The following is a 22,648-nucleotide window of genomic DNA, read 5'->3' on the forward strand; positions in this document are numbered from 1 at the left end:
TCCAGGATGCTGCTCTAAGCATCTTATACTACTGCTGGATAATCAAGGCTTTTCTGATGGGCATTTGGGTGCTTTGCATGGAACTTCTTGTAGTTCTGCTCTCAGAAAACCTCTTTTAAGGTACAGTTGTGCCTTAAGGGGCTGGGAAAGAGACCTGGTGCCAAAGCAAAAAGCAAAGCTTATTGAATGACAATGCCTGATCAGCACGATGAGTTCTTCTCACAGTCTAGTTCTTGGAACTGAGGTGAAATCTGTAGACTACTAAGAATACTACTACTACGAATGTTTATACACCACTTTCAACAAAAGTTCCCAAAGCGGTTTACGTAGAGAAATAAAAATAAATAAATAAAGATGGATCCTTGTCCCCTAAAGGCTCACAGTCTAAAAAGAAACATAAAATAGTCACCACCACTACCACTGGAGGGATGCTGTGCTGGGGTTGGACAGGGCCAGTTTCTCTCCCCCTGCTCAATAAAGAAAATCGCCACTTTTAAAAGTTGCCTTTTTGCTCCCTATGCTCTATTCCCTTAAATATGATGAGAGCTTCAACCCTGTATATTCAGTAGCCCACCAGATTTTTCACAAGTCTCACTAATCTCACCTGCTTGTCTAGTTTATTTTATATAAGTTGTGTTTTGATGCAATGGCTGAATATGTCTCTGTTTCTTTTCTGGGCTCCACTAGCTTTACCCCCACTGCTGTTTCCGATTTACTTCCAAATTCACGCCTTCTACATGGTTTTCAAGAGAAAATACTGGGTGGTAAGTATTGCATTGCTGGGGCTGCTGATGAAACCATAGGAGATCTCATCTCCACTCTAGAATGGCTAACTGTTCTACCATGAGAGCAAAGTTGCACTTTGGATTTGCCCAAAAAGATGGTTTGAGGTTTTTCAGGAGCAACTGCTCCCATTTCACAAAAGTTTCATATGGCAAAATTAAAATGTCACTGTGATAGCTATGTTGAATTTGGACAACACACTCTTTTCAGTTTCAGTTTGATGGTCAGAGCTTTTGGTGTGTACTTAGAAAGTATTAGTATATTCACTAATTCATTCTGTGTATATCTGGCTCCATCTCAAAGGTTCTGAGAGGCTTGCACAAATGTTTGCAAATTTTCCTTAAAGAAGATAAGGAAAATATCTTTTGCTTTACTTTCATTTATATCCTGCTTTTAAGCCCTCCCAAAGTAGTCTCAAGGCAGGTTACATAAAAAATGAATACAAACATTTTACATTTTGAAACTGCAGAAGAACCAAAACTCATACAGCAGAAAAATCCTTCAGTCAGTTGGTAAAACGACGGAAGGAATTGTGTCTCTCTCTCTCTGAAATGCCAACTAATTTTGAATTTATATTGATCTTGGTTATGTTGCAAAGTATTTCTTTCATGAGAGTTCTGTGCCTTCGAAAATAAAATAAAATAATCTGTCCTTTGGTAGCCCAGATTCCGTGCCAAGAAAAGCTTAATTTTGTGACCTAAATAAATTCAAATTAAGCTAAATTGAATGCACTTGCTATATTTGCAGAATTTGTTTGGCTTCTGCTAGTCATGGGGAAGGGAAGGAGACACTGAAGCTCAGTTAGAAATCATGCTCATTGCTTCTCACCGGCTTTTGAGGTATCAATAGCTGTTCCCCACAAATGTTCAAACTAATCTTCACAGCCTTAAGGCTAGAAATCAATTTTAGCAAATGAAGCTCCTTACTAATTGCAGTCCAATACCAATGAGCCCAATACCAATCTCTGTACTTGTAGGGATGTGCAAAATGATTCAACATAGAAACATTTTGACTCAAAACTGGCTGTTTCGAGTGTATTGAGCTTGCAACAAAATGCCCTTTAAATAAAAGGCCTGTTTTGAGTTCAGAACAAAACAACCCCATTTTGAGTTGAAACGTTTCAATGTTGCAAGCGCCATTTGGGAGGCCTGTTTTCCCCTTGCTGATCGGTTTTCTGGCACTGGCTTCTGATTGACTTGCAATCTCCTTGCTTCTTGGTTGGTTTGTTATCGTTCAAATCCAGTGTTGTCATAGGCAAGTGTGCCCCCATTGGCTGGGGGAGAGGGAGGGGAGAGACCTAAGGAGAATTTCAAAATGTATTCAAAGGGATTGGGAGGCAGAGAGAGCCATTATAGCATACCTTTCTTGAAGAAGATACATCAGGAGAGGAGGAAGGAAGGTTTGATTTTGTGATTTTCTCAGCACTGAGTATAAATAATATGCTATTGCTGCTATAACGATAGGGTTTTGCTGTATAGGGCAGAACTTGGGTTGTGGTTGCCTTTCTTGGGTTGTGGTTTGTGAGATAGTATTGTTGCAAGAAATGGTTTGTGAAAAGTTTTGTGGCCAGAGAGTATCCTATGGGTTTGGTGGAAAGGTAAGAAATTTGTTTAAAATCGCCTGCTTGCCCATTTCTTTTGTGGGTTGGGTGGTAGGTAGCATCCAACATGCCCTATCACACAACACACTTTGGTGTCCCTAGAAGCTACCCATGAGGAACAATGGGGTGTTTCAAGTATTCCCATTGTTCCCTATGACCAAAACACTTGCAACATTTCAGGTTTTGCTCTGCTGAAACAACCAGTTTGACCACTATTTTGACAAAATGTTTTGGTCATCTGTGTTTTGTTTTGAGCTTGAAACAAAATGCAAAATTAATTTCATGCACATCTCTATGTGCTTGTGCATTGTGATCAAAGAACATTGTAAAGTTCTTATCTGCTCTGCTGATGGTTGTCTGCAGAAAAGTGTATGAGTGAGGAGAATGACATTGTGCACAGAGTTTCTGTTGTAAATCTCTCTCTTCATCTCCTTTTATTAGGACCTGGTCTGGATGTTGACCTTCTACCTGAGATTTTTCTTCATTTATGGGTCCCTTTTAGAAACAAAAGCTTGTGTGCTATTTTACTTTCTGTTCAGGTAAAATACAACATATAGTCCCCAATCTGGCTAAGGTTAGTTATGATTGTCCCACTGAAGGCATTTGGACTTGAGATAGTCAGGAGGCTAAACTTATCCCATAAATTTCAATGGGGCATGAATCATGAGTAACTCTAGCTGGCATGGGGCCATGGAATGGATTCCATTTCATTCTTCATATTCCTTCCTTCTTTCTTCTATTGTATTGGGTTCTACATAAATAAAACAGCTTCCCAAAGGTAAGTCAAAGTCCACATGATCACTCATACCTTACAGAACTTGCACAAAGTTTATCAAATACCAATTGTTCTGTCCACAGGTACATGCCCATTTTACAAATCCATATGTGTGACCATAATTCTTCCAAAGACAGTTGCTATACTCTAGGAAGCTTATCCCTGTTAATGCCCCCTTCTCTTATTTGAGCTCTGCTTGTAATTTTCTCCATGAATTGTAATTTTCTTCATAAGCCTTATACTTTTCAACAACTGTAGAAATGATTGGTTGTTTCCAGATCTTGCAAAATATTTTCTAGCAGCCACCAATAATAAAATAAATTTTCTTTTTACTATTCCCAATAAATATTACTTCATCCTTCAAATGTAATACTTTATTTCATATGAAAAAAACATTAATTTAGGGCAATCCAACCACATGTATATGTATGTCCTCTTTAAACTAGAATTTTTCTAAAAACAGCCCCAACCTTGAGCAATAATGCTTCAGGTGATGATGTATCACCTAACAATCAGTTTAAAATATGCATCTCTCATAATTGCACAAGTAGAAAGTAACAGCCATTCTTGTCAAACAGGATTCAATGATTTTATTGATTGATTTGATTTATATTCTGCCCTTCCAAAAATGGCTCAGGGTGGTTTACACAGAGAAATAATAAATAAATAAGGTGGATCCCTATCCCCAAAGGGCTCACAAACTAAAAAGAAACATAGGATAGACATCAGAAGTCACTGGAGGTACTGTGCTGGGGGTGGATAATCCAATAATAATAATCCAATTTAACATCTAATTATATTTCTCAATGAGAGAAGGAATTAATTTCTTTTATGTTAATCCAATGAGAATTAGCATTAATTCAATGAGATCCTGGATAATGCCCTTTATCTTTTTCCAAAATCTGATATTTCAGTGCTGTTGAATCTAGACCACTTGGGAGTTTTTGTAAGGAATTATACATCAACTGGTGGGGGCGGGGGTTGAGATTTTAGCTGTGATATGTGCTCTCCTTCTATTTGCATCTAGAGGTAGGTTGTCTTATCTAATAAAATGGCCATCCTGCCAGAAATCTGAAGTCTCACTAATGACAATTTCTGCCATCTTAAAATTAAATAAATAAATAAATTCCCCATGTAATCACTAAAGTTTCCCTTTTCCATTTTTTCTTATCCACTTGGAGATTTCCCAGTACAAGAGCAAAAGTTGTGCTTTCTCTCTTGTTGCTGTTCATGGCAAGCTGTAAGGGCTGGTTTCAGAATGCTTTTTGAACATATGTGAAAAGCTTTCTTTGATATTTTCCAGCAGGAGTCACTGGAACTAAATTTAGGCTTGTCAATCTGTAGATGACTAATTTGGCTCTCTAATCAGCAACAGTTGTGGGCATTTGATGAGCATGTATCAGAGGAAATGCAGCTGTTATTTTTCACATAATGAGGTTTATGCCAGGGCATACTTGTGCTAAATGAATACAAATGTGGAATATGTAAGCCACCTCACTGAAGTTGCCATTTTCGAACCATGTTGAAATCTGAAAATGTAGATAATTGAGAGAGACTCTTTTTAAAGAATTGTATTCTGTGCAAGATGGAAGATTTCACACAAGCCCTTGTGTGCTGCAGACAAAAATGCCTGGTAGCAGGTCTGATCAGTATTTCACAAAGCAGCTGAATTAGTGATTATGCTTACAACTGTATGGTAACGGCTTTATTTCTCTGTGCAGGATGTTGGAAAGCTCTTGGTTTGTTTGGGTATCACAAATGAACCACATACCCATGGAGATAAATTATGATAGGAAGTTGGACTGGGTCTCAACACAGGTGAGGTCTTTACTTTATAGCACTGCTTAAATGCACAGGACTATTCTATATAAACGCACAGGAATTTATTGATGCCTAGCATAAATGCAGGAGAGAGAGTTTGAATGGGATATATTTGAACCAGAAGAAAATAAAACAGAAATGGCTCACTCAGAGGCTTTAGTAGGTCCCACTGGGCTAGGGAATCATGGCAGCTGGATATGGAATAAGGAAATAATTTCAATTAGCCGATGGGGAACAGGGGAGAGCAAAGAAGCTGAAGCTAGGGATGTGCCCAAACCCGCTCAGGCAGCCACGGGCAGGACAGGGAGTAGTTCTTGTAAAAGGCAGGTAAAAAGCATGTGTGGTGGTGTGCTGATGCTGCGCACAGGCTGCAGGGAACAGTGCCACAGCCATGCACAGCCTTTTGTTGAGTGAACGAATGCCATGCCCGGAAAAGCAGTGAGGCAGTGGAGGAGCAGGTAAGGAGCTGCTTACCAGCTTTTTAAGGAAACTGCTCCCTGCCCCTGGTTTGGCTGTGAGCACCTGAGCCGATTCGGTACTTCCCTAAGGAGACGCTGAACCAGTTCAGGCACATCCCTAGCAGAAGGGAGTAAAAGTGAATACTATTAGGTTAGGGTGTGCTTAGGGAGTAGAGGAGAAGCATAAAGCTTCACTGAGGGATTCAAAAATCTAGCAAGAGGGACAGAAAGGATGCAGTCAATGGGATGAAGTGTGGCAAGGTCGTCTGGTAGATGGCAAGGACTGAGGCAGGGGTGTAGTTATAATTGAGTGGATGGGTTTAAAGAACCCGGGGCCCCAGCTCCTGAGGGCCCCCCAGCTTCACTCTCCATTTTCTTCATTATCTCCCTCACTCAAAGGACCACGGGGGAGAGGGGTGAACACAGGCCCCCTCTCCCCTAGCTATGTCCCTGAACTGAGGATACTTATTAAGAGCATTAGCAGCAGGCACAGCTGATGGCAGCAGGTGGACCCTGGAAGGAACAAGGGTTGTTTTATTGTAACTTGCTACCACTGAGGTGCTCCCTCCTTTCCTCTGTAGAAGAGATTGTCATGTGTCCTAGGCCTGGAAGGCCCTTTTGCAGAGAGATCACCTTGTGGCCTCTCATAAACTGCTGAAAGTCCATGAACTGCTGAAACTCAAAATGCACTCTACACACTGTGACCACTCATTTCCTCCACCGTACTCCAGCATGACAGAATGTTAGAGCTGGGAAGGACCTTGGAGGTCTTCTAGTCTATCCCCCCATTCAGTGCAGGAAACTGCTACAGCATCCCTGACAGACAGTCATTCAGTCTTTGTCTGACAACCTTTAATCTACAGAGAAGGAGAGTCCATTCTGTGCCAAACAGGAAATTCTTCGTAATGTTTAACCTGAATTTGTTTCCTTGTAATTTCAACCCAATCGATCCAGTTCTGCTCTCAGGGGCCACCGAGAACAAGTCTGCTCCATTTTCTACATAGCATCCCTTCAAATATGTTGAGACAGCTATCCTATTCTCTGCTTAGTCTTTTTAGTCTCCAGACTAAACATACCCAGCTCCTTCAACAATTCCACATAGGCTTCCAGAGTCCAGACTCCAATCCACCCCTTATCCTTTTTACCTTCCTCTGAACCCATTTCTGTGTATCAATGTCCATCTTAAAATGTAGTCCCCAGAACTAACACATTATTCCTGGTGAGGTCTGACCAGTGCAGAACAGACTGGAACTATTACTTCTGGACAATATAACTCTGTTAATGCAGCCCAAGGCACATTAGCGTTTTAGCAGCTAAGTCACACTGTTGGCTCATGCCCAACTTGTATTCCTCTAAGATATGTACTATTGCTAAACCAGATCTCCCTCATTTGTTACTTGCTTTTTCTTATCCCAATGCATTTGTGTCTCCTTGTTTGATCTTAACAAATACATATTATTTATCTTAATTACAACCAACAACAACAACTTTGCTGGTTTTGGCCCAAGATTCAAGCTTGAATCTGTCTTCTAAACTACCCTGCCCACCTGCTGCTTGATGTTGTCTCCAAATTTGATCAACATTCCCTTGACTCCCTTAAAGCCACTTATTAAAATGTTGAACAGCGTAATGCCTGGGACAGAGTCCTGTTAACCAATACCGACTGGGTGTGGTTGATCAAGCAGCTATGAATCCACCGAACTGTAGTATAATCAGGCTAGATTTGACCATATTGTTAACAATATCATAGGAAACTCTCAAATGCTTTGCTGCAATCAAGAGACACTACTAAACCAGTATTTTCTTTAAAGGCTGATATGATCTGTTCTTACAATCACATGCTATTTATCACTAATCACCACATTATTTTCTACAGTAAGTGCTCACAGAATGACTGCTTAATAAGAGTATCCAATCAAACTGACCAGTCTAGTTCCTGGCTCCTCCTTTTTCTCCATCTTGAAGATAGGGACAGCATTTGCTTGTCTCCAGTGAAGTCTTCAGTTCCTACAACTCCAGGAAATCTCAAAAATTACAAGCAGTGGCTCTGAGATCACCTCTGCAGGTTCCTTCAGTACCCTGGGATGTAGTTCACCAGACTCTGGAGACTTTAGCTTATTTAAAGTAGCTAGATACTGAGGCTATTCACATGCATGTGCAAAATGGTTTTGCACATGTGTGTCAACTGTCAGGATCGGGCCAATCCTGGCAGCACTATGGCAGCAAATCCACCTAAGTAGCCACCCTTTAAAATGAAGTTAAGGGAGCGAGCTCTCCCTTAACCCCATTTTTTTTAAGCATCTGGCAGACTGTATTTCCGGGGGCTGGGATAATACATCCTGGCCCCCGACCCTGCCCACTGCATGGGTGCATGGGGAATTGTCTGGGCATGCAGGGAGCATGCCCAGCACAGGAGGAGCAGTTGTCAGCAGGGAAGGTAAGTCTAACCCGCCTTCCTCGCAGCCCGCTCTAGAGCCCTTCTCACTACACATGAGAAGAGGTTCATTCTCTTAACATCTCTTTCCCCGTCCTTAGGTGTGATTCCCTCCTTTCTTCATTAGTGCAACTGTTGCCCAGTTGGGCCACATTTCCTTTCTGGGAGAAGACAGATGCAAAACAGGAGCTACTCCAAACAGCAGATCTACTGCTTCCTTCACCTTCCTCTTGTTTTGGACATATCTGGAAAAATGCTTTTTGTTTTTGGCATTCCTCTCGAGCCTCAGCCCATTCTGATCCTGAGCATCCCTGACACCAGTCACTGTACCGTAGGTGCAGGCAGCACTCTGGTACTCTTCCAATGGCTGCCACCTCAGGAAGGACTACAAATCTCGGAAGCACCACCTGTGCCTTTTCCCTGGGCTCCGTGGGGAAAAGTAAAGTGGCCTTTTAAAAATGTCAAGCTGTGGAATGCGGCTGCCTGCTCTCTCCTGGCAGGAAGTGAAGCTGAAAGCCTTTTCTCCTCACCCCTGCCAGTCCTGATAAGTAGTTTGAGGTAGGGAATGCCAGATGGTTTGGCTGTAAGCCAAATGTGCCAGCATGGTGTAGTGGTTAGAGTGCTGGACTAGGACCAGGGAGACCTGAGTTCAAATCCCCATTCAGCCATGATACTAGCTGGGTGACTCTGGGCCAGTCACTTCTCTCTCAGCCTAACGTACTTCACAGGGTTGTTGTGAAAGAGAAACTCAAGTATGTAGTACACCGCTCTGGGCTCCTTGGAGGAAGAGCGGGATATAAATGTAATAATAATAATAATAATAATAATAATAATAAGCAAAGCAGAGGCAAGGCAACCTGGAGACCCTTTGGAACTTCCAAAGTGGTCCTCAAAGAAAAGTGGCCCTGCTTTGCACAGGCCTAGTGTCTGCCTCTTGCAATAAAATTTCTTCATAGAACTTTCCTCCTCCTTTTGTCATTCCATCTTGTGTCCAGCCCAGGAACTCCTTGCCTTCCCTGATAAGTGTAGAAAGGCATGCCCTGAGCTCTTCCAGCCGGGGTACTAGTTTGTTCTTGTAGTAAGTGTAGTTCATGCTCTTTTCGGGTAAGAAAACAAACATACCTCCCCTGCTGTGGAAGTTGTTTGCACAGGTATGCCTCCCCCAGACACTTTCCTACTAACTCCTTCACAAATCTTCCTTATTCCTGTTCACAGGTTCCTAGACCACTGGTGTATCTCTGGCCTAGAGAGAGCTGGCCTAGATGATGTACATCACCATGGTCACCTCCTCATCTGTGCCCTTTTATCTTCCTAATGAGTATAAAACTTCCACAAACACCCAGTTTAAGGAGGCTCCTGCCTGGGCAACCCCCCCACCCCCAAAAAACCCTACATTACCAACAAATGAAAGGATCACCTTTCCTCTCAAGGGACTCTCTCAGAATTCCTACACCCTTTAGGAGAGGAGCATTACCAAAGCCCCAGCTACCCACAACATAACAGTATACCTTCAGTTCTCCTCAGTAATCCTGAATTAATTAAGCATATGACCAATACCCCACCCCCTTTCTGCAGAACAACCACCAGGTGGATCTGAGGCACATGGCAATGAGGGCTTGGGAATAGATTATATGGATACGGAAGCCGAATGAGGGCTTATGGGGAATATAGGGGTGTAGGAAGCTGATGCAGTCATCTTGCCAATTATGCTAACTATGGGAAGGAAGGACTTGATGTTAACATAGCTGCAATCTAGGCAAATAACCAAAGCTATTTGGGGGGCTATGACATCTGCCCATTTCTTATTCCAGCTCCAGGCAACGTGTAATGTAGACCAGTCCTTGTTCAATGACTGGTTTACTGGGCACTTGAATTTCCAGATTGAACACCAGTAAGTATGGATCCAAACACATATTTGCTTTCTAATCTTTTCTAGGATTTCCCTCATACAAGGAGAATCTCTCTCTATGCAGGGGTTGGGGGGCGGTGGGATTGTGTGTGAAGTTGCCCTTCATGTCAGCTTTGTGGGCAAGGACGGTGTCTTGGCTATGATATGTACTCTGTGGGTTCTAAATACCTATGAGTAGCAGCATATAACGGCAGCTCAGAATACTTTTTCTTCTCTTGCTCAGCCTTTTCCCCACGCTGCCTCGGCACAACTGTTGGAAGGTGGCCCCTCTGGTGAAGTCTTTGTGTGCCAAACATGGCCTTGAGTACAAGTGCAAGCCTCTGCTGACAGCCTTTGCAGACATTTTACAGTATGTATCAGGAGAAATTCAGTCTAACAATGCAGATTTGGTATAACAGTGTATTCTGTGGAGAGGAGACTAAGTAGTTTCTCATCAGTTATAGTATTTCCTGAATTTAAGCAAGTCCTTGCATCTCTCCATTTAACTTTGTAGGTTTACTTACCTTTCTCTATGAGGCTGTTCTCATGAGCAGCCTAACCCAGCCTAGGGAAGCCCAGTCTGGGCTAGGCTGCACATGAGAACTGCTGGGATTGGGCCCAATCTCAGCAGGGAAGTGCTGCCTAGTCTGGCTTTTAGCCTGGGTTAATGGCATCAACACACCATTAACCCAGGGTCTGGGACCGTGCGTCTCCTGGGACTGTGTTCAGTCTGAAGAGAGGCATCTAGAGCGCCCATCTCCTGGGGGAATCCCCCAATGTCCTGAGCTCAACATGTAGTGCACTGTGGGATACTTAAGAGGCTGGGATACGTCATTATGGCCTCCAGAGCTCCACACTGCCTGATGCGCTCCCAGAAACATTTAATAGATTGTCTGGCGGGAAGGTAAAATGTTTGCAGCTTTCCCCCTGCCCCCACCTACCTACTACCCTGCCCACCGTTCGTGTGAATGGCCCCTCTTTTTTTTCAGGATTCAGATATTTAAATCAGTTTGTTCTTTTCTCTTCTTTCCCTCTCCCTCCTCCTCCCTGCAGCTCCTTGAAGGATTCAGGAGAAATCTGGCTGGATGCCTATCTGCATAAATAAGTAGTACTGGCTTCATAGTGCATTCATAGTGAATGGAAATGGTCCATTCACTATTGTCATGAAGACTCGTCTTGCACTAATAGATTGGTGGAAGTTGTGAAATGCCCAAAGTCACCTTTCAAAGATTTATTCTTTCCTTTTCATAAGGTTCTTATTTTGATCTTCTCTAGGATTTGGATAAAGTTTTGAATTGGTGCCCCATCTTTGGAACACTCTTCCCAAAGGTGTCTGCCTAGCATCAACATATTTTTATCTCTGAGGTGCCAGATGAAGACTATTTTATTATGGAGAACTTAAACTGAATGATATATTGATCTGCTGTTTTTAATGCTGTTGTTGGTTATGTTTTCACTGGCATAATATTTATTATTATGCTGATTTGTCTTCTAAAAATTGTATATTCTAAGCTGTTTTAAATATATTTAATGGAAAAAGTAAGATAAAAATATTTTACATAAATAAAATAAATTGACAGAGTGGCCCTTCAGACTTGGGAATGATGTCTGAAAATGACTTTTGCCATGATTTACGGGATTTTCCTTACATTATACTGGCATGATTGTACCAGTATAGTTAAGCTGGAGAGTGTTTTCAACATCCCAACATTATAAGCCCTGAATGTTCTATTGCTTATAAAATCAAAACCATGTGTCTGATCTGCCTGGCATCCACTAGGTGATACAGAACACCTCCCGTTCAATTTTTTTGAAGAACAGTTGGAAAATTGCTTAGATAGTGCAGTTTAGAGTTCCTCTCTTTTGAACAGGGGGTTAAAGGGTTAGTGACATTTTTCAGACAGAGGAAGTGCTATTTAAATGATTTTGCCATCCATTTGCATAGTTTCAGCCTTTAGACCAGCCCTGCACAACATAAGGCCTGGGGGCCAGATCTGGCCCATGGAGACATTTTTGATGGCCCAAGTAGCCAGCAACAGCAGGATCCCCAAAATTTGGCATTTGGGTGGGGCTAGAACAGTGGGTGCCCACTGACTGAGCCAAGGACAGGGCTTATTTTCTGGTCACTATCCTTGGTTAAAATTGTGGGCCAGTGTGGGGAGGGAAGGACCCACAACTAACTAGTTATTACTTTAATATTTATCTTTATAATTAATTTTACTGCAATAATCAATGCACTGAAAATTGACTTCGGCCCCCACATACATCGTCATGGTTGTTTCTAGCCCACTGGGATGTTTCCGTTGTGCATCTCTGCTTTAGACTGTGTGTCAAAAAAGTGCCTGCTGCATGTCTCCCTGGGACCCAATTGATACCCATTATTTCACAATTGATCCTCAGAGTTGTGTTTTAAGAGGCAGAAAAATGTATCTTTAGTACTAAAAGTCTGTGCAGTAGCAAGTTTGATATTAAAGTGCTTACTGCGCTGCTCAAAACAAACATGGTGGCTGACTCACCATTCTGCACCTCCAGCTGCTCCAACCCTGCTCCTCTGGCCTGATGGCCACTTAATCCCCTCTGGGCGACACCACCACTGGCCCAGTGTAGCTGTAGCCTCCTTGTCCTCACCGCTCTGCCCCTCCAGCTGCCCCACAGCTAGCACTCAGATGGTGCCCCATGTGCGGACAGCAGTCAGCTTTCTTGCCGGCCATTGCCCGCTGTTTCTACCCACCACTCCTGCCTGCCGCATGCCCCTTACCCATTCTGACACATGCCTCACCCCAGTTCTTGGCCCTGGCAAGCCAGGGCTCCCTTCCCTCCAGCTGCCATGGCCTCTGCCCCAAGACTCAGATGGCCTCCATTCATGTGTGGAGCCCATCTGAGCCCTGGGGGAGGGGCAGCTGTGTCTGTGTGTGTGTGAATGGGTATGTCACTTGTGCAAACCTTTTGTGCACACTATTTTGCTGACACCATCCTGAAGGATATTAAATCAAGCAGGATTTAAATCAAGCAGTAATTTGTGTTCATTGTAAATCTGTACTTCATTTTTTCCTTTTTCTTAAAAGTATCAAATGCTTTAACAACTGTGTCCAAAACTACAGATTGTTCCAGAAATTTCCCATAAAACTCATAGGATAACTGAGTTTTATGGGAAATTTCTGGAACAATCTGTAGTTTTGGACACAGTTGTTAAAGCATGTTACTTTTAAGAAGAAGGAAAAAATGAAGTACAGACTTACAATGAACACAAATTACCTGCTTATTGTGTCTTTCAGTGTGGAATAATCATGAGGTGGGATCACACTGTCACTATTATTGAATCCACAAATTTCATTTAATTGTTTTTAGGTGAGGGGGAGTTCAAATTTATCTTAGTAAAAGATTTTACAAAGTTTGTTGTATTCAACAACAATTGCTCAACAGAGTTGAGCAAGTATAGGCCAGTTTCCAACCTCCCATGGCTGGGAAAGCTAATTGAGAGGGTGGTGGCCTCTCAGCTCCAGGCGGTCTTGGAGGAAACTGATTATCTAGACCCATTTCAAACTGGTTTTTGGGCGGGCTATGGGGTAGAAACTGCCTTGGTCGGCCTGATGGATGATCTCCAATTGGCAATGGACAGAGGAAGTGTGACTCTGTTGGTCCTCTTGGATCTCTCGGCGGCTTTCGATACTATCGACCATAGTATCCTTCTGGAACGTCTGAGGGGGTAGGGGGTGGGAGGCACTGTTTTACAGTGGTTCCACTCCTACCTCTCGGACAGATTCCAGATGGTGTCGATTGGAGATTGTTGCTCTTCAAAATCTGAGCTTAAGTATGGTGTCCCTCAAGGCTCCATACTCTCTCCAATGCTTTTTAACATCTACATGAAACCGCTGGGAGAGATAATCAGGGGATTTGGAGCTGGGTGTTACCAGTATGCTGATGACACCCAGATCTACTTCTCCATGTCAACTTCTTCAGGAGCTGGCATATCCTCCCTAAATGCCTGCCTGGAAGCAGTAATGGGCTGGATGAGGGAGAATAAACTGAGGCTGAATCCAGATAAGACGGAGGTACTTATTGTGCGGGGTCGGAACTCTAGAGACGATGTTGATCTTCCTGTTCTAGACGGGGTCACATTTCCCCAAAAGAAACAGGTTCGCAGTCTGGGAGTACTTCTGGATCAACATCTCTCCTTGGTTTCTCAGGTTGAGGCGGTGGCCAGGGGTGCTTTCTATCAGCTCCGGCTGATACGCCAGCTGCGCCTGTTTCTTGAGATCAATGATCTCAAAACACTGGTACATTTGTTGGTAACCTCCAGACTGGACTTCTGTAATGCGCTCTACGTGGGGCTGCCTTTGTACGTAGTCCGGAAACTTCAGTTGGCTCAGAATGCGGCAGCCAGGTTGCTCTCTGGGTCATCTCGGAGAGACCACATTACTCCTTTGCTGATGGAGTTACACTGGCTGCCAATAGGTTTCTGGGCAAAATACAAAGTGCTAGTTATAACTTATAAAGCCCTAAACGGCTTAGGCCCTGGGTATTTAAGAGAGTGTCTTCTTCGCTATGAGCCCCACCGGCCGTTGAGGTCACTTGAGGAGGTCCGTCTCCAGTTGTCACCAACTCGTTTGGTGGCTACACAGAGACGGGCCTTCTCGGCTGCTGCCCCGAGATTGTAGAATGCGCTCCCTGCTGAGATACGATCCTCCCCATCTCTCGCAATTTTCAGAAAACACACCTCTTCAACCAGGCTTTTTCAGCTTTTTAAAACTTGTTTTTAAATAGTTCTGAATATTTTAATTGTTTTATGATGTTTTTAATTGTTAATTGTTTTATAATTTTTGTTTTAATGATTAATTGATTTTAATGGTGTTTTAATGTAAACCACCCTGAGCCTTTTGGAAGGGTGGTATAAAAGTTTTAATAATAAATAATTTTTAAAGTTTAAATAAATAAATAACGTCAGGAAGTTCTTCCTTGTGGTTTGAGTAAGCTCTTCCCCATAGAGTCTAATCAGATTTCCCTTTAAAAACACCAGGGAATTATTATTTTTTTACATTTTATATCCCGCTCTTCCTCCAAGGAGCCCAGAGCGGTGTACTACATACTTAGGTTTCTCCTCACAACAGCCCTGTGAAGTAGGTTAGGCTGAGAGAAGTGACTGGCCCAGAGTCACCCAGCAAGTCTCATGGCTGAATGGGGATTTGAACTTGGGTCTCCCCGGTTCTAGTCCAGCACTCTAACCACTACACCACGCTGGCTTCAGTAATCCAAAAACTTTCAGTTTAAAGTGAGTGTTAAGATGCTTTACATTTTCACTTTTTTGCTCTCTGCCTTCTTCTGCCCCACCCTACAAGACTTGTTTTCTACTTTTCTGCTTTTTTCCTCCGTTTTCTTCAGTGCTGGCAAGCCCACTAAGTAAATACCCAAGCCTGTTGGCATGGAGGAAGGGGAGGCTTCTACCTCAGTGACCAGGTTCTCCCCTGTCCCTCCTGCTCCAATGCCCACCAGTCGCTACTGGCCTGAGGTGGGAAGGCGGGGGGAGAACTTCCCCATGAACTTTGGTAAAACCACAGCTTGTGGCTTAAGGTTTCAAAACCTTGGCTGTCTAATACATTGCTATTTTAAACATTGCTTATAATATTAAAAGGTTTTTTATCATACAATTATTGCAAAATGTAACACAACACACAGTAGTGACAGGAGTCAAGGATGGTGTCAGTTAAAAGCATCACAATGCTAGGATCTGTAAAATGAGAGAGCCTGGAATTTGGTTTCCTTATTTATTTTGAAAGTCAACAAGAAAAACACACGAATCCACATACACACTAAATTAAAGTTACAGAAAACCAGGAAGAAAATAACTTCTAGTTAAAAAGAACATCATTGCTAATAAGAAATTCTGCTTCTGGCCATCTGTGTGGTTAGTGGTTTAGTGTCTTGCCCACTATTCTATTCACACACAGTTACTATTCTTCTAAATGACTTTTTTGGACTCCTCATAGAACACACACACGGGGGTGGGGAGAGGAGAATACATCACACCTGCCAGGTTATTATTTGTAACTGTCAACCTTTAGTTGGCAAGAGCTAATACTCCTAGCAGCACTATATCATCATGTTCACAGATTTCAATCTGACAGTAGCAAGCTGTATATAGAAGCAGAAATAGGAAAATTTGGAAATTACCACTAGAATACATCTGCAAGCAAGGTCTGGCTAGTAAAGATGGACTAAGCTCTATGATGTCTGCTGATGATGACACTCAAGGAGATGGCAGCAGTGCCAGCCTTCTGCCTGGCTGGGTCTGTGGCCACTGATCAGCAGCACTTTTGTCAGTAAGAGTAGCGCCCCTCATGCATCAAGTTAGACAAAACAGAAGGTTTTGCAATAGCTATATTACTTTTTGAGTACCACCTGCAGTTGATGCCTACAAGGCTCTACATTTGCAGTTTAATATTTTGCTCCCAAGAGGATCTGGAGTGAAAGGGAACAGATACAGTTCTAAAAAACAGTTACTTTCCCCTTTTGAACTTTGATGCTGCTGCACCGCTCCCCTTCACTTTCTTCTTAGCAGGTCCCTTGGATTCTGGTTCTTTGCGCTTGGCGGAAGTGATGGAGCCAGTAACCTTAAAGAAGTCATCTAGTCGGCCCTGAGTGCTACCCTGGCGACTCTTGCTCAGTCTCTTGACTCCATTACGGATCCTTTCCTCATTAAACTGCTTCTCCCCACACAAAAAACTGAGAAGTCCTTCTTCATCTGGCTCACTCCACTTCAGCTCCACAGCTTCTGGGTCTACAACTTCAGGCTCCAAGAAGAGCTGTTGTGCCTCCTTGTGCAGCCAGTTCTCTGGCAAGGAATATTTCTTGGTATCTATTTGTTGTGCAATCGTTTCTATGCTTTTGTGCTGCTTGATGAGTTCCACAGCACGCTTGGGGCCAATGCCACGGATGCTCTCACAGTAGTCACAACCCAGCAATATGCAAAGGTCAACAAACTCCTTCTGAGTCAGGTTCAGATCCTGGAGGATGCGGTTCAAGTGGAATTCCTGAATGGGCAGTTTCTTTGCCTCACTGGCTGTAAGGTGTCGCATCAGCACAGGGCTACCAAAGGTTAAGCAGTCCATATCCTCAGTAGCAGCTGCATAGACCTTACTAGCTTTCACCAGGGCAGCACAGCTAGCTTCAGCTTCACCCGGTGCTTCTACATAAGGAATGCCCATCAGAGCCAGCAGCTTCTTGCATTCATCATTGTGTTGTTTGGTCACCTTAACTAGCCTCTTGCTAAACTTTTCTATATTTTCCTCCTCACCTGCCTCTTTGGCCTCTTGCAGCTGTTTCTCGGCTTCAGCTCGGCGCTCAGTACGCTTAGCCAATTCACCAGATTTCAACTGTGGAGCTTTGCCATCAAAGACATAGACAGGCTTGATGCCGTTTTCCACCATGCGGATGGTGCGGTAGAACATACCCATCAGATGGCTTGTGGTCTCACCTTCTTCATTCTGCAGCATGTCAGCTCCCTGCCGTACAGCAATCAAGAACTGGTAGATACTCATAGATGCATCGATGGCCACCTTCCGGCCAAAGTAACTTTTGATGTCATTCTCTCGAATGGCAGCAGGAGCTATATCTGCAATCAGTTTGGCTAAACCATGGATTCCCATCCTGGTAACAAAACCAAAGTTGAAGATTGAATCTGAGGTGACAACACAGGAGAAACCTAGGAACAAAAACCACAGATATGAGCTAAAGTCTTAAAGTAACTAGATTCCAGTAAACAGGAAAGCAGAGTCCAAGCTTTCCACGTGTTACCTGCTTTTAGATTAGTAAATCAATAGACTAGGTTCATTCAGTCAACTAAAATATATACTTTTGGTTAGATGAAGTGAAGAAGAACTACAGAATAAAGTTCCACCATCAGGAAAGGTTTGGGTAGCCAGATAGGATGCATATGGCTTGGTGGGGAAAGCACCTAACATCTAGGACAGCAAGAAGAAGGAAGATAGTTTGGTGACTACTGCTAGGATACAGTCTTAAGGATATTTACTTTCAGTGATTAGGATTATAAAGAAAACTAAACATGGGTGGGCAATTTTAATTGCTTGCTACATTAACTAATTTAATTCATGTTAGCTACATTTCTTTGGCAGACATGAGGAAAGCAGTCCCGTCAAAATTAATTTTAATGAAACTACTCTGAGTAATTTTTCACACCAGCCATTATTATTTATTTTGATTTAACTCTATTTTTGTAGGTACCATTTTGTTAGACATTATTGTTGCTTTTCATTTCTAAGGCTTGTATATAGCCTTGAATACTACACACATTAGAAATTAAGTTTTAAGTAGTGTCAACAACATATGTATGCCTCGCTTCTGCAGAACTAACTAGAAGGGCTTACACCTCTAACTCTGGGACGGAGAAAATGGCCCTTCCATTTCTAGACCGCCAAATCTCCCCAGGGCAGAGGGCGTTTGGGGGGAAAGGGCGCCACGGTGGGGGTGGGGGCACTTCTATTCCCAAACTTGGCTTCTCAAAAGAAGCAATCCGGAAGTCCCGACTCCGGCGCTCCCAGGGACCTGCCTCCAGACACGCACCCCTTCCCCTCATGTAAACCAAGGCTCAGCGCCTCTCTGGAGGCACCTTCGCCGTCCCCGCCGGCGCGACATATTTGGAGGAGAAAGGGAGATCCGAAAGTTTGCTTTTAATTCAAAAGGCCCACAAACTCGTCACATGCCCGAAGCCAAAACTCCCTCGGCCCCTTCATCGAACCAGGCAGCTTCGGGCACGACCCTTGGATAAGGTGGTCAACCCTGCAGGACTGGCCTGGAGTCTCCAGGAATCGGCCTGACTCTTCGCGGGAAAGCAAGCCGGGAGGCTGTAATGGAGCGATATGGCGAGACAGAACACGGGAATAACTGCCTACATGTTACGCGAAAGCTATACCGGTTGAGTTGTGACCGGTCTGATAGCTGTTAAAGGCATAGGATCCCCTAAGGCCATCAAAGTTGGCAACCCAGCTTGCAGCGCCGGACGAGAGAAACGCCGTCCTTGAAAGGCCGCGAAAGCCGCCAAGCGAGTTCGTTCGGCCGGCCAGCCGCCCGCTCGCCCGCGTTCCCTTTCGAGGCACGCACACGCCACCGCACGCACACAACGTGCCTTTTACCGTGTTCGGTTTTCCCTTCCGTTGCCGCGCGCGATCCTCCTTGCAACGAAGAGCAGCTGCCGAGAGAGCTTAAAAGAACCCTCTCCAAGTGGCGCAGCTGCCGCCTCCCCCACCTTTTCCTTTGGCGCCTTCCGAATCCCGCGCCTAAGTATCGCTGGAGGAGGTGGGGCAGGCCCTCTCCTCGCTGGGAGATGTAGTTCGCTCGGCTCGAAGCCCTTCCTCCCCTGTGTGCCAGCCCCGAGTGAATCGGACTACGGTTCCCAGCAGGCTTTGAGCGGGCTCTTTTGACGAGAGGAAGACAGCAGATGGAGTTCCGCTGAAGAGGTGGAGCCTGTCTCAGGAAGCGACGTGTCCTTCCGCCACCTGAGACAGCGAGAGACGTTGAGGAGGGGTGCCCGCGGAGCCATGGTGAGGGGCTGGGTGTGGGGGCTGGAAGGGCTGGGCACAGTGGCGGCAGCAGCAGAAATATGTCCTTCTTTATGAAATGGTCTTTCTTCACCTCTCCCCGCACCAGGAGCTGGAGACGATGAGCAGATACACCAGCCCGGTGAACCCGGCTGTGTTCCCTCACCTCACCGTGGTGTTGCTGGCTATCGGCATGTTCTTCACCGCCTGGTTCTTCGTGTATCCTCTACCTGCTTAGAGACAGGAGCCAGCGCCAGATGCGTTTGCTTCTCTGCGGCGGGCTGGCGGACTCACTCCAGATGCAGAGAAGAAGCGATCACATATAGCTTGTTGGGCAAAGAAGCGCCTGGCGAAACCCTCTCCTTTCTGAAACTCGACTAGTGTGAGCCTTTACATATTTATGTAGGAATCACTTTGATTCTTGAGTTCAGTTGGGACTAATTGCCTACAAGGATAATCATAAGGTTGCAGCCCTAAACGTGCAGAATTTTCCTCCAGGCCTGAATCCAGCTATCTTCAAAGGGCATGTAGAGCTCGTTAGAGTAATCTGATTTGAATGTGACTTGCAGGGCTGATCTTAGGATAAACACCACCTTGGACGAAGAGTGGCTTTTGTGTCCCTTTCATGATTAGTTTAGCAGTGCTGCCAAGTTGTGTGTTCAGCTTGATGTCCTATTCAGGAGCGTATTCTGGATGACCGGCTAGTTCACCCAGCCCTGTGACTAGCCAGGTCCACTAGCACTGTCACTTAATTCCTTTTAGGCCTACATTTGTGTCCTTGATAGTGTTTCCCCTGGCAGATGCCCACCTTCCTCCTGGCTCTGCCACCTATTAGTTTAAGAGCAGTCTATTGTGTGGAAATTAATCTGAAGATGCTTTTCTAATTATTTATTGTTATGCCAGGAAAAGGTTCACTTGCTTAAATTCTACATACCAGGCTCCTATTTAAGGTGCAGGGCAGTAAAGAAGGTGGTAATCCTATTGAAGAATAATTCTTTGTGAAAACTCCAGAGTTTTTCAGTGTGTGTTGCGTTGCCAGAACTTTCTTCAGACTTTTGTGTTTGGTTATTGCTTTAATTAAGATCTCAGCTATGAAGTGACCTCTACTAAGTATACCCGAGACATTTACAAGGAACTGTTGATCTCCCTGGTGGCTTCACTCTTTATGGGCTTTGGAGTACTCTTCCTATTACTCTGGGTGGGAATTTATGTGTGACAGTAAACCAAAGGCACTTTCAGGTAAGACATTAAAATTGGAATGTTGGAATAGGATGTACTAGCTGAACGGGCGCATAGTGTCTGTGCCCCTAGTTCGACTCTACCCCCCCGCCCCTTCTCCCTGGCTCTGTCTTCCGGTGGGCGTCTCTGACACCTGCCCGCCCTGCTTCTCTCCTCCCCCTACCTGCCCATGGTTTCTCCTGCCAGTTTATTCATCCCCTCTAGCCGCTGCCTCTTCTTCCTGGTGGCCCAGCCGTCTCCTGACCCCGGCAGGCGTGCAAGCCGCTGTTTCCTCACTGCGGCTGCCGCCATTTCCCCCGGCAGCAGCATTTCCCCCCGCAGGCTACTGCCTCACTGAGGCTGGGGCCACCGCTTCCTTGCCATGGCTGCCGCCATTTCCTCCAGAAGCAGCTCAATGGTCTGCCACACGTGAGCTCCTGTTTTCAAGAATTAATTATAAAGATGCTTCAGTGACAATAGTGCTTGGTACTTATTTAATCAACCTTGTGTGACTGTATTTGAAATATACAGGCTTCTGGCTTCCCTGCAGATAGATATTTGTCAGTTACCTGTGTGATCATGATCCACTTCCTGTAGCATACTGAGGCCATTTCACATATTATATATGAACACAAATGGCAGGCCTCTTGATTGTATCTACATTTTTATGAACACTTATAAGAAATTTGCAGGACCTTCACATTTTTGAGGTCCAGATTTATTGCCCCATCATAAAGAAAATTATTTTTTTTAGTATTTTGGCCTAGAGTGGGCCTTTCTTCTCTTCTGAGAAAAGGTTATCCATGGAAAAGTTACATTCAAAATGGATAACTATGTCTACTTTTCCCTTGGAGTTTGCAAGAGGGAAAATCTTTGAAGTGCCAAGAAAAGCTTCAGGTCCAGACAAGTGGTTGTTTTTTCATGTGATTTGACTTGCTGAACGCCAATTCTGTGTAAGATACGTACAACCAAACCATACAATACAAATATCCAAAGTCACATTTCTGTACTTAAATAACCCAAATAATTTATGTCAGCTATAGACCCTGCCTTCACCATACAAGCAAATGTCCTGCTTTGCTAGCAAAGGCAGTTGCATTTATGCAGAAAAAGAAGTTTAAGGAAGCCTTTCAAATGAGAGAAAAAGTGTTGAAGCTATGGCTGTTATCGTGCAAACTTCAACTTAAAAAACAACAGACTACTGAGGTTTGTTTTGCAGTGGAGTAGTTCTCTTGCTAGTTGATGTTCTCCCACAATACTACCAATTTCTTCTTCATGTTTTATTTTCCCCTTCAAAGTCTGAGCTGAATTGCACATATGAGTACACTTGCAGGTTCCAGGTTTCTATCAGGTTTGGGATTGTGGACTACAGTAGGTCTGGTATAGGGCAGAAAATGTAGCAGCTGACTAAGTGGTACAGACCCTATTGACAACTTTATTGTAAAATAGAGCAACTGATTCAGCAGCTTACTCTTTGCCTTGAGTAGCATAGGGTAGTAAGCCTCTTTGGACCAAGAACTCAAATGTGCAATTGGTGTTACTTATTCTGAGTCATTAGGCTGTATATTTTTTTCAAAGGAAAAATGTGAGGTGTATAGGACAATTGCTAGCAGCCAGGTAGAACACAGAAGCCCCCTCTGTTGGTGCCCGGAAGTTTTGTGAAGCCCTTGTCGAACCTTTACCCCGTTTGTTCCCTAGTTTTTGCTAGCAACATTGCTAGAAATAATAATGGATACAGTACTTGAATAATGGAAAATATAATATGGACTATGTTTTGGCAAAAGTAGTTTGATCCATTTGTTTCTTTCGTTTTAGGTTCCCGGTAGAAAGAAGCCTTACCTTACTGAAGCTCTTTTTTTTCTATTTTTGTACTTAATAATGAGGCTTATTGCAGGTATGGGCTATGTAACCCTGTCACATAATTATAGCCCAGAGTGTCACAACATCAGGTCTGAATAAAGCTGACTCTGTGATGAGCTGAAGTTTGTGCTCCTTTTTGTTCTTTTGAGTTCTTTTTGCTGTACTGATGACACTTCAGGGGGAAAGCATCTTTCACTGAATAGGACTATAGTCTGTTCAGAATGCAAATGCACTTTTCTCAATTCCTTAGCAGCATTTCT

General features: G+C 43.9%; 3 protein-coding genes across 10 annotated transcripts in view; 2 read left to right on the plus strand and 1 right to left on the minus strand.

The window, feature by feature from the left end:
• The window catches only part of LOC128350825 (acyl-CoA (8-3)-desaturase-like), a 32,235-nt gene extending 20,884 nt beyond the window's left edge, over positions 1 to 11,351 (plus strand). Inside the window, exons 7-12 of one of the 2 annotated variants that reach the window (XM_053309634.1) lie at positions 688 to 764; positions 2,825 to 2,922; positions 4,880 to 4,976; positions 9,683 to 9,762; positions 10,004 to 10,129; positions 10,813 to 11,351. In XM_053309634.1, the coding sequence (XP_053165609.1) occupies positions 688 to 764; positions 2,825 to 2,922; positions 4,880 to 4,976; positions 9,683 to 9,762; positions 10,004 to 10,129; positions 10,813 to 10,864 (530 nt within the window). In that variant the 3' untranslated portion in view covers positions 10,865 to 11,351. The remainder of the gene's footprint in view (positions 1 to 687; positions 765 to 2,824; positions 2,923 to 4,879; positions 4,977 to 9,682; positions 9,763 to 10,003; positions 10,130 to 10,812) is intronic. The other variant, XM_053309708.1, reaches the window with a different exon arrangement.
• Positions 11,352 to 15,507: 4,156 nt separating this feature from the next.
• Positions 15,508 to 19,129, minus strand: FEN1 (flap structure-specific endonuclease 1). 7 transcript variants are annotated; one of them, XM_053284870.1, is made up of 2 exons: positions 18,906 to 19,129; positions 15,508 to 17,403 (listed from the first exon to the last, which is right to left on the minus strand). In XM_053284870.1, exon 2 carries the CDS (start codon positions 17,400 to 17,402, stop codon positions 16,254 to 16,256), a length of 1,149 nt encoding a protein of 382 aa, XP_053140845.1. In that variant the 5' UTR covers position 17,403; positions 18,906 to 19,129; the 3' UTR covers positions 15,508 to 16,253. The 7 variants fall into 7 exon arrangements, with proteins under 7 accessions (XP_053140845.1, XP_053140842.1, XP_053140840.1 ...); XM_053284867.1 differs by having other exon boundaries at positions 18,899 to 19,129; XM_053284865.1 differs by having other exon boundaries at positions 15,508 to 17,458; positions 18,906 to 19,128.
• Positions 19,130 to 19,161: 32 nt separating this feature from the next.
• Positions 19,162 to 22,504, plus strand: TMEM258 (transmembrane protein 258). The gene is made up of 4 exons (XM_053284872.1): positions 19,162 to 19,313; positions 19,420 to 19,529; positions 20,400 to 20,549; positions 22,344 to 22,504. The coding sequence occupies exons 1-3, from the start codon at positions 19,311 to 19,313 to the stop codon at positions 20,524 to 20,526; spliced, it is 240 nt and encodes a 79-aa protein (XP_053140847.1). The 5' UTR covers positions 19,162 to 19,310; the 3' UTR covers positions 20,527 to 20,549; positions 22,344 to 22,504.
• The last annotated feature ends 144 nt before the right edge of the window (positions 22,505 to 22,648 follow it).

This window comes from Hemicordylus capensis, chromosome 1 (assembly GCF_027244095.1).
Source record: "Hemicordylus capensis ecotype Gifberg chromosome 1, rHemCap1.1.pri, whole genome shotgun sequence".
In the NCBI taxonomy this organism is placed as follows: Eukaryota; Metazoa; Chordata; class Lepidosauria; order Squamata; family Cordylidae; genus Hemicordylus; species Hemicordylus capensis.